General features: G+C 35.5%; 1 protein-coding gene across 13 annotated transcripts in view; it reads left to right on the forward strand.

Moving 5' to 3' along the window:
- LOC122002680 (serine/threonine-protein kinase STY46-like) overlaps positions 1 to 11,486 on the forward strand; it is a 60,548-nt gene extending 49,062 nt beyond the window's left edge. For 4 of the 13 annotated variants that reach the window (XM_042557950.1, XM_042557948.1, XM_042557949.1 and 1 more), the window contains 4 exons: positions 10,379 to 10,459; positions 10,561 to 10,611; positions 10,784 to 10,923; positions 11,185 to 11,486. In XM_042557950.1, coding sequence (XP_042413884.1) covers positions 10,379 to 10,459; positions 10,561 to 10,611; positions 10,784 to 10,923; positions 11,185 to 11,287 — 375 coding nt within the window. In that variant the 3' untranslated portion in view covers positions 11,288 to 11,486. Of the gene's footprint in view, positions 1 to 10,378; positions 10,460 to 10,560; positions 10,612 to 10,754; positions 11,132 to 11,184 lie in introns of those variants that run through there. The other 9 variants (XM_042557951.1, XM_042557954.1, XR_006117698.1 and 6 more) reach the window with 8 other exon arrangements.
- The last annotated feature ends 320 nt before the right edge of the window (positions 11,487 to 11,806 follow it).

Raw genomic sequence — 11,806 nt, forward strand, 5'->3', positions numbered from 1 at the left:
CCAAGTCAGTGTCCTCAGCATCCTCCAAGATAAGAAGGCTTTACCTTTTAGGTGAACCTCCGATGTTATGGACATTCGTAAGTTAGCAATCTCTGCTTCCAGTAGATTGATTTGTGTTTCTAGAACAGATGCTCTAGTTTCAAGTAGTGCATTTCTAGTACTACCTCTAACAGAGTGAACCGGTGGGATTGTAATATCAAAAATCTGTTTTAGACAGAGGTTACAAATTTGCTTCTTACAAAGTTAAACAAGGAATATTATCTGTTCCTTCTCGGAGTATCCAATCATAAGGACAATCCCTTTGGTCAGCTCGTAAGTTTGTCATATTTTGAGGAATAAATTGAGAATACATGAACTCAAGATCACTAGATTGTATCTGATCTAGCTGATCTTCTAATTCCTTAAAATCATGTTGAAATGAGGAAATTGTTACTCCATATTTCTCAGTTAACCCATAGGGATTAGAAATAAAGGAATTGGTTAGTGTATAGTCAGAAGAAAGAATTTCTTCCATATCTTCTACCGAAATAATAGAATATATAGAAGAGACATCTGAGACATTAGATTGTACTTCTACTAAGTCTAAGTTAGTGCGGCTAACTAATTCGGCTTCTTTAGTATATAAGTTTGTCCTATTGGGAAGATAGATGACCTGGTTTATTATAGGAAAAACATGTTATTGTGTTTGCACAAGTCTTTATAGGTTTGAATTTTCTAACATATTTTTCTTTATTCAGATAAAGCTTTTTAGCCTGGTTGTTTTCTCAAATATTAAGTTGTTTTTGGCTTACGCCTTGGTTTAGGAGTGATTATAGGTCTTCTCCTTCTTTGTCGGTTTATAGAACCGTATTGTTGAGGAGTATATATATGGCCATAGAAATTATATTGTCGGTTTTAATTGTTTTTTTATCATATATAGGTACATTTTTCTTTAAGTTTGGTGATGACATGTTATATCCTAAGATTTAAAATTTCAACCCGTGGCGAGGTTTCGGTTCTGGACCAGAACGATACAGTTTCGGTACCGTATTATGCCCTACCGATATAGTTTCAATATTTTTTAAATATAAAATATATTAATTAAAAATTAAAATATTTAACATAAATATTTTAAAAATAAACAATATAAAAAATAATCTTTAAAAAATGGAAAAGATATGAAAATAGATAAATAAATAAATAAAAATTTTATTATAGTTTTTAAATTAAAATTAATGAAATATAAAATTAATTAGATGATTTTATTAGGGTTTAATAAAGCCTCTTTAGATTAAAATAATTAACCAAAGTTTAATTAAAAAAATTCTAAAATCTGACACCATTTGCGAGCCCGCACGACTTCGGCGCTGCCGTGAGATTGCGTGGCCCCTCAGCCATGGCCACGGGGATTGCGTGACTCTTTCGGCGTGATCGTGTTGGTCATGCGACCCCTCTGAAGAGACCGCAGGGTCACACAATGCTTCTGCGGCGGCAACGGAAGGGTTATGCGACCACTCCGCTGCTGTTGCAGGGTCGAGCAACCCCTCCGCTGTGACCACGAGGTCGCGCAACACGTCGTAGCTGTCGCGGGTCTGGTGTCGGGATTGTGCCGATGCCAGTTGTCGAGCGGAACGGGATGTTTCGCTCGTTTCGCCCGTCTCGGTACAACACTTTAAACCATGATCCTAACTCCTATGTTATCAAAGAGTAGAGGAACATTCATATCTGTATAGGACTTATGGATTTATTTTCCTAAGTCTCCAAGTAGTTTAAGTTTACTGAACAATCTTTCTCTTAAGGTCGGATTGTAGTAATTTCCTACTACTGCAATAAGTGCTAAGAAGTCATTAAAAAAGACTTGATTCAATTCCAACTAAATAGTTGGAGTTGTTCCAAATCTCTCATTGCCTCTTTCTGTCTCAAATCTAATCTTGTGTTTGCATCCCTAGTTGTTAAAAGTCTATGGATGACATAACAAAAATTGTGTTATTACCTTGAGAGGCAATTCTTGTGACTTGACTTCGTTTGCGAATTTCAATTTAAAAGCATCCCAAGCTGCTCTAGCTACGTCTCCAGCAATAATAAACTCTCACCTCACCATACAAGCGCAAGACTTGAGATACATTAGCTGGGAAATTGAAGAATGTGATATGCATATCAAACAGTTAATAAACCTTGGAGCAATCTAAAGATCTTCTTCTAGACATAGGAGTCCAATCTTTATAGGCAATAAGGAGCGGGAAAAAAACGTGGACAGTCCAGAATAATTTTTAATTATAAACGGCTAAATGATAATTGTCAAGAAGACGTTATAAAATCTCAGATAAGGATCAACTTCTAAACAAAATACAAAACTTAAAATGGTATTCTAAATTTGATATGAAATTAGGATTTTGGCAAGTTAGGATGCATCCTGATTCTATTGAATGGACAACCTTCTCGTTCCCATAAGGACATTTTTAATGACTAGTGATGTCATTCAGACTTAAGCTCACACTTCAAATCTTTCAAAGAAAGATAGATAATATTTTCAGAAGCATCTCCATGTTTACACGTGTTTATATTGATGTCTTACTATTTTCAAAAACAAAGGAAGAACACCATGCCCATTTACACATAATTCACTTTAATTGAAAAACATAGATTGATAGTTTCTCACAAAAAAAAATGAAATTGGCCACCAAACATAGAATTTCTCGGAGAGACAAGGAAAAATTACACTTCAAGCTTATATTACTTTAAATTACTTTTCTAGATAAAATGGAAAACACTAAAACTCTTAGAGCATTCCTTGGACTTCTTAATTATGCTACATTCTCTAAAAGATATAGGAAAAATTAGTGAGCCTTTATATAATAAAATCTCAATAAATGGTCAAAAATAACAAGACAGTGATCTAGTCAAATAAATAAAAAATATGGTTAAAACTATTTCAGTGTTAACTCTATCACTTGATTCAGACTATATGGTAATTGACATAGATGGATGTGAATCAAGATGGGGAGGTGTTTTATTTAGAAAAATTTTAAAATATGATCCAAAAACATTGCAAGTCTTATGTAGATATGCTTATGGAAAAATACAAAGAAAGGGGGCATTTGACTTCTTTAGACTATGAAATTTTAGCGGTAATTTATTGTCTTGACGCCTTTATGCTCTCCATCTACAATAGACAAGAAATTACCCTAAGAACTACTGGGAAACAATTGTTAAATACAGTTAGCAAACAAAAGGGGAAGAGTCTTAAGTACAAAAAGATAGCTTAAATTTACTGATACAATTATAAATTAAGGATTAAGAATTCAATGGGAACACATCAAGGGACAGACAGATACTTTACCTAGACTTTTGCATTAAAATATTACATTATTTTATTGCAGGACTTATGGATAGCCAAAAGAAAGTAAGAACTTTTGCAATGAAAACTATGAAGTTCGGTAATCAAGAATTTTGGCAGTTCACAAGACAAGAAGACCAATTTCACTTTGACTCCCAAACAAAATTTGATACTATACAAAACTGTCTAATTGATAATATTTGGAATATGCCTACAATTCAGGGGAGTTCTACTATGATTGGGAAGTAGTAGATAGTCATCCAAGGATGTGAAAAACCTCCTTACAAAGAATTTTACTCTTTAGATGATGCTTTTACACTGTTAGGGTAAAAGTAGGTCATAATTTCTTTATCAGCCTGATGGAAATGTCCAACCAGCAAAAACTTATACAAGTAACCTGCTCTCAATCAGAAGAAATGAAGTTAAGATAACTAAGCCTCTCTCACAAGATAGACCGCAACTTAACTTTGGCAGAAATCAAAGCCAAGGCTGAAGTTACTCTAGTACGAATGGTCTCAGAAAGAATTCTTATGGGATTACCCAACAGTATACCAGAATATTTCCACATATTCGCAGCATGACAGAACACTCGACTTTCCAAATTTTCTAGATTCATGTGAGCTACTCAAAATGCTCCATGAAAATCCACCGGCAGGCATTTCAGTGGTCTATGAAGCAGAATTTAGCTACAAATTGAAGTGCCAACAAGTCTATAAAACTTGTGAAAATTCTGTTAACTTTGGCTACCAATGTGGCGAACATTGACTATGAGACTTCCCAAAAACCTTGGGCACCATTTTAGCCTATGCTCTTGAATCAGAAACTTTTGCTATCTCTCCTCTTGAGTGGATAAACTTGAAGATTGAACCAGCAAGACACTTAATTCAGATGAATGTTCATGAAGTCAATGGTCTACATTTAGAACTAGACGATTATCCTTCTAATCCAATCTAGAATGAGCAGCACTTATAGAACCAGTTGACCAATTAAAATATTGGCGAGCTTTAGTCTAGGGAAGAAATTGGTTATGGGACTGACATCATGACCCTGTAGAGTATCATCTAACAGAGAAACATATACTGAAAAAATTTATTAGCCTAGAAATATGGGAACCATATTCTTTTTCTTTCATTTCGCTACCAACGCAATGCTTAGTGTCACCGTTGCAAGAAGAAAAATGAACAGGGGATCTCTAAAAGATTGTCTAGCTCAGCAAGAGTAGCCATTGCCTACTTGGCTAGAGTTGCCTGCTCACACAGAGCTACTAGCTCCCAAGCACCCTCATTAGATTCTGTTGGTGAACAAAATCTTGAGAACATGATGGAGACGTAAGCACTGATGTCACAACAATGATGAATAGAAGCACTACTGACATGAGCAATGATGTCACAACTTCAAAAATGTAAACAACGACGGATAGAAGCACTACTTCTGAAAGATACTTTACTTAGTGGATTCTCCACTCATACAATACACTTAGTGGACACTCACTCAACTATGCAGCCAGGATGAAAAAAAGTTTGGTGTCCGAAGTAGCCAAGTCTCTTTATAAATAGACCTAAGTATAGAAGGGCGAGGATATAGAAGAAAGATAGCAAGTGTGCAAGTTTGTTTTCGTGTGCATAGTTTCTGTAAGTGTTTTGTGCAAGGTTTCTATATTGTAAGTAATTTCCTTCTGTAATTCCCTTCGGCAATTTCTTTTTAGACTGTTATGTGTGTAACCTCCTTAAAGTTTAAAATCATAATAATTTCCTTATGATGGCGTAAAAACTTTTTCTAGGTCAAAGAAAGGATTTGCCTTCTTCTTGAATTTAATTTTATAAATCTTCCTCAATCCTTATCCAAGTAACATTGTTGTGAATGGTAACTGTATAAAGAAGAACAGTATGCTGTCCATATAAAATCTGTGTTTGTTGAGTAAGACAAGAAGACGATCAGCCTAAGACCTGAAAGTAGCCAGGGTGATGACTCAACTGTTAGTTCCTTTATAGGTGAGGTTCATCGAAAAAAAGTAAACATTAGGTAAGAACGACATCCTTTCTACTATGATGTAGCTCCTTTAAAACTACAAAAACCAAAATTCAGCTAATCAGATCTCAAGAACCACACTCAAGAGCGCAACCAAGCACAACCATACCACTGGTATCACTTTAAATATTGGTTCTTGAGATTGAATTTGGTTTTTGTAGTTTTAGAAGAGCTAGTCAGAGTAGAAAGGATGTCGTTCTTATCCTAGTGTTTTCTTTCTTCCGGTGCGCCTCACCCCTAAAAGAACTAACAGTTGAGTCATAACCTCGGCTACTTTTAGGTCTTAGGCTGATCACCTTCCTGCCTTACGTACCTAGCATAGGTCTTATACGATCGGGGTACTGTTCTTATACAGTTATCGTTCACAATAGCGTTACTTGGATAAGGATTGAAGAAGATTCATAAAACTAGATTCAAGAAGGCAAAACCTTTCTTTGAACTAGAAAAAGTTTTTAAGATGTCATAAGGAAATTATTATGATTTGAAACATCTTAGGAGGTTACACATAATAGTCTAAAAGGAAATTGTCGAAGGGAATTGCAAAAGGAAATTACTTACAATACAAAAACCTTACACAAAACACTTATAGCAACTGTGCACACGAAAACAAACTTGCACATTTGCTATATTTCTTCTATATCCTTACCCTTTTATACTTAGGTCTATTTATAGAGAGACTTGGCTACTTCAGATGCCAAACTTTTTTTCATTCGGGCTGCATAGTTGAGTGGAGTGACCACTAAGTGTATGAGTGGAGTATGCACTAAGTATCTTTTGGAAGTAGTGCTTCTATCCGTCATTGCTTATGTTTTTGAAGTTACTGTGACATCATTGCTTACGTCTATAGTGCTTCTATCCATCATTGCTTATGTTTTTGAAGTTGTTGTGAATTGTGATGTCATTGCTTATGTTTGTGATGTCAGTGCTTACGTCTCCATCATGTTCTCAAGATTTTGTCACCAACAAAATCTAGTGAAGGTGCTCGGGAGCTAGTAGCTCTGGGTGAGCATGCAGCTCTGGCCAAGTTACGTTTTTGAAGGTTCAAGTCGGTGAGCATGCAACTCTTGCACAAAATCTAGCGAAGGTCTCCATTATGTTTTTGAAGGTATTGGTTGCTCTTGTTGAGCTAGCCAATCTTTTAGAGATCCATTGTTCTTTTTTCTTCTTTTAGCGGTGACACAAAGCATTGTGTTGGGTAGTGAAATGGAAGGGAAAGAATATAGTTCACATATCTCTAGGCCAATAAATCTTTTTAGTATACGTTTCTCCTATTAAATGATACTCTATAGGGTCATGATATCGGTCTCATAACCAATTGCTTCCTTGGATTGAAGCTCGCCGATATTTTAAGAAAAGTCGCACCTCAATATTAGAGCAAAAGGTGATAACGCTCATCCTAGGTGCCTAGTATTGACGACGACGACCCCAATGGTGGCTAGATACAAGCAGATAAATCATGGGGGGCATTTTTGCCTAGCACAGCGGTCCTTAGGCGCCCAACGGGGCATTTTGCACCCTCTAGGAATCGACTCCGAGACCTATTGGAGCAATCACCAATGTAGTTACCAATTGTGCCCACCCAGGGGCAAGTCACACCTCAATATGCTAATATAGGAGTACAAGTACAACAAATTATTTCTATACTTAAAGGAAAAATGTACTTGTATCCAAATACAGAAACAACTTAAGAACCAACATATGATTTCTGTAGACACATATATACTCCCCAACAATATGGAATATCGCAACCATAAGGAAGAAGAAATTGGCCTGCTATACAACCAAGACCTAAAGTCAGGCCCAAAACAACTTATTACTTAAGAAAGAGCAAGGCAAAGAAGCCTTATCTAAATAAAGACAAACACATTAAAAATTTAAACCAAAGATGACATATGCTAATATCATAACTTGTCTATAATTGTCCATAATGAACCTAGCATTTATCTTCAGCATGTCCAAATAGAAAAAACTTGTATACTCGAGAAGCCAAATTAGAGTCTTGTACTAATAATTTAGACCTAGTAGAAGTTCAATTTGATGTCTCAGACGCTTCTTCTATTTATTCCATTATCTCCGTAGATGACATGGAAGAAGTACCATCTTCCTCAGATTACAAGTTGATTAATTATTTTCTCAATACCCCTTACCAGTTAGCTGATAAATATAGAATTCCTAGTTGTGACTTCCAGCAAGAATTAGATGACCAAACAGATCACTTGGACAATTTACCATATGACGATCTGGACCTCATGTTTCCTCAGTTCATACCTCAAACTAACAGAAGTAAGATCCAAACTACGTGAATGCCCTCATGATTGGAACCTGAAAACAGGATTAGATAATGTTCCCTGTTTTCTTTACGGATTTTATCCGGCCATAGATAAAAGAGGAACATGCATACTCTGTAGAAAACAAGTTTGTAACCTATGCCTACAACAAACATTTGAGATTACAATACCTACTCATCTGATACGCAGAAGCACAAGAAATGTGCTTGAAATGAGAGTGTTTTAGAAACTAGACTTAGAATGATAGAAGCTGAGCTCGCAAGTCTTAAGCAAAACCCCTACCTGACAACTGAGGAAAAAGACTCATGATACAAGAACCTACCCCCGATACTGATATGGTTTTTATTAAAACCCCCAGTATTTGTAATACTAGACGAACAATTGATATACGAGTTTGGTCAATATACATGGCCATGAATTCACACTACATGTTTTCCTTGACAGCGGAGCTACTAATTCCACCATCGATAAAGACACCATTCTCACTATTCTACTCTGACCTAGCTCCTCTAAAACTACAAAAATCAAAATTCAGCCTGATCAAATCTCAAGAACCACAATCAAGAGCACAACCAAGCACAACCACCCACTAAATATCACTGGTATCACCTTAAATACGGCTCAACTATTAGTTCCTTTACAGGTGAGGCTTACCGGAAGAAAGTAAACACTAGGATAAGAACGACATCCTTTCTACTCTTACCTAGCTCCTCTAAAATTACAAAAATTAAAATTCAGCCGATCAGATCTCAAGAACGACACTCAAGAGCACAACCAAGGACAACCACCCTCTAATACCACTGGTATCACCTTAAATATTACCACTGGTATCACCTAGCCATCTAGCCACTTCACGGTCTTAACAGATCTTGGTAGTGACCCTACAATAGCCAAGAAGCCTAAATTTTATATTTTAAGTGGGGTTTTGCTTTTAAAGAACTCTGGATCTTGATACCTCTAGACTTCCCATCACCTTTTAATGCTCTCCGATTAAGTAGATAGTGAAAGAACCCGAGAACACATGAAGTTTACTGGCTCAAGGTAGAGTGTAGAAAATTTACATTTTAGGATGCTGGAGACCCCAGATCAAGTGTCTGATGCTAGAATCTTACCTCAAGGAAGAGTCTGCTAACAGATTCAAAGAGGAAGCTCATAGTGGGGTCGATGATAGCCAAGGCTCCAGGAAGAAGGAAACTGACCTGTCATAACTACTCTATTATGCAGACTATCTTATAAACCACTTCCGAATGCTATAATTTCAAGCCACAAAAGAGAACCAATTTCTTAGAGAAAGCATGAGATCCTGGCCAGTGTAGAGCACAGGCTGAGAATCATGCTGAACTAAGGGACCCTACCATCTCCATAGACAAGCCTTGTGCATAAGAATTTATTTGTCACCAGTTAATATGTTCCTTATTCATTGTTGCAGTTATTGCTAGACTTAATATACTGAATAATAATGCTTTATTTAATTTAATTGTTCATAAAATCCCACACATGAATACTAGATGGATATTAACATATTAAAATTGCCTTAAAGGATAGTCCAGTGCATGAAACTCCCACCAATGCAGTCGAACCACATTAGGTCTATTGTACGTAGCTTTACCTTGCATTGTAAGAGACTATTTCCGCGATTTGAACTCGTGACCACAAGGTCACACGACATCAACTTTACTATCCGCCAAGACTCCCCTTCAAGGATTAAAATTGCCTAGAAGGAATATTATGAAATATAATTATAAATACTATTAATATCAAGGATTTATTTCTGATTTTATATTGATTAATAGTATATACAAGTAGAGGGGACTACTTAGTAGGTAATTTTTTATACCTTTTCCTTGTAACAAAAGGATTGAAAATATTTGATATTACTAAAGCTATAGTTATCAGGGTCATCATAATCATTCAAGGTGTGGTTGTCCAACTATTTGGGATAAGCTACGTTAAGTTTTTCCTCTACAAATTCCATCACTAGTAATATTCAAATCAATTGTCATTTTGATTATATTGAGTAATGTTTTCTTCAGGGTCTCTCTCTGATTCATGTAGCTTCCACTCTAATAGATTCTAATTATACAATTTATTAGTCACTTCCCATGTTCACATCATCTAAAATTATCTAATTTTTATCATTGATTGAAACTACACCTTGTTGCACTTGGATATTAATAATTTTTTGTAGATTTTTTTATTTATTTATCATTTCTAGCTATCTGAATATCCACCTTAGCATTCTCACCTCTCATTTCTAGTTTTTATTTAGGGTTTAGGGTGTCATACCACAGTCATCTACATTTTTTCCTTCTCTTTTTATTTTAAAATATTTCATTTCTAATATTTTTCTTTGCAATTCAGCTTCATATTTAATTTAATTTTCACCACGATCAATTATTACCATGAGTAAGGTTGTGAGTTCGCTGTAGAAGGCAAGAGAGAACTAGTCACATTGAGACTAATGTTAAGCTAAAAGCACAAAGATTAAAACTCAAAGGAGAAATTACATATTGTAGATCTATTTATCAAATTATTCAAAATGTATTGTTTTTGAGTTATGTTGCAACCTCCTATTAGCAAAATGAATCTCTGATTTTAGATTTATTTTCTTTTTCTAGTTGAAATGGATGTTAGAGATATGCTTTGCATTTAATTTTGAGAAAGTAGATCTACTTGTTTCTTCCATGTCCCATTTAAACTTTGTTCACTCTTATTTTCGAAGACTTTTGTGTGCATCTTGCTCTAGGTTATAAATCATCTTCCATATGATGAGAAAGCAGATGTCTTTAGCTTTGGTATTGTGCTTTGGGAGCTCACAACATCGAAGGTGAAAACCTTTACATTTTAACTTTCTTTTTTGATTCAAGTTGAGAATGTCATCAGTAGTACCATAATCTATGTAGAGGATACTGATGTGTTGATTTGCAGATCCCATATGAGAACATGACACCTCTGCAAGCTGCCCTAGCAGTGAGACAGGTATTCACTGATTGAAATGAATTTTGCTGATCAATTCGCATATATGACATGAAATCAAGCTAAAATTACCTATTCACGCACCATACTAACTATTTTTCCAAAGGGAAACCAGTTTTGTTCAACAATGATGTTATACCATGTAGAGGCTTTCCTTATCCGCTATCACTATCAGGGTCATCGTCCTGAAATCCCCGAGACCACGCATCCTAGATTGTCCGACTTAATGAGGAGATGCTGGGAGGGTATTCCTACGGAAAGGCCTACATTCTCAGAAATAGTGGTTGAACTTGAAGAACTTCTCGAACAGGTAAGGTAATAAATTTGAAAATCTTTGTGAAAGGGATTTACTACCCCCCATGTCTATGTGCAAGTGGAAGAATTGACGGATGTAAAGTATCATTTATGATGTAAAGGTTTTGTGAATACTCTGAAAAATGATTGCATTCTGACAGCAATTGACGGATTCAGGGGCACAATAATTAACTAATTGAACGAGTCCATTGTGATTTTCTCTTTAAAAGTTATGGTCTTTACATGTTCCGTTCTTATGCTCTTTTTGGTCCCTTAATCCAGCTCAGGCATAGCAGTTGATGAGCCACTGGATTCATTTGATGCAGCAGGCGACAGAACGGCGATTGTAAATATTTCTCATCTCCTAGCCTTGTCTGATTTTTAGATGGAGCAAGGAGACTTGTCGTGGTAGAAACTGTAATTTTTTACGGGTTTGATCTAGATATAGGTTGCTTGTCCATGCCTTTCTACGTATTTTTTGTCTCTATTGAGAACCTCTGGTGCAATTTATGTTGTATCAATACATTGATTTGGATCGACAAAAATAGAAATGCAGATCAATAGGGAAGAAAAATCTACATGGTAATTCTTTATTTCTGTTGCTACTTTTAGTGTTCCATTTCCACGACACCTTGGTATTGCTGACCTTGCTGCTTATTGAGTTTCATATATGATTTCCTTCAGTTTGACGGTATATTTTGTGAACATAAAAGATAGTATCTATATGTTTTGGCACAAAATCAAATTTTGCATAAAAGAGATTATACGATAGTGTTGCAAAGTGTATTTTATGCATTAATAAAGGATAATATATCATATTTTCCCAAGGATAATACTATAAAAGAAGGGGAAATTATATTGTACCTCAATTTCTCTTATTTAAAGTATCCTTTTTTTTTCCTTA

Source organism: Zingiber officinale, chromosome 7A (genome assembly GCF_018446385.1).
Source record: "Zingiber officinale cultivar Zhangliang chromosome 7A, Zo_v1.1, whole genome shotgun sequence".
NCBI classification, from domain to species: Eukaryota; Viridiplantae; Streptophyta; class Magnoliopsida; order Zingiberales; family Zingiberaceae; genus Zingiber; species Zingiber officinale.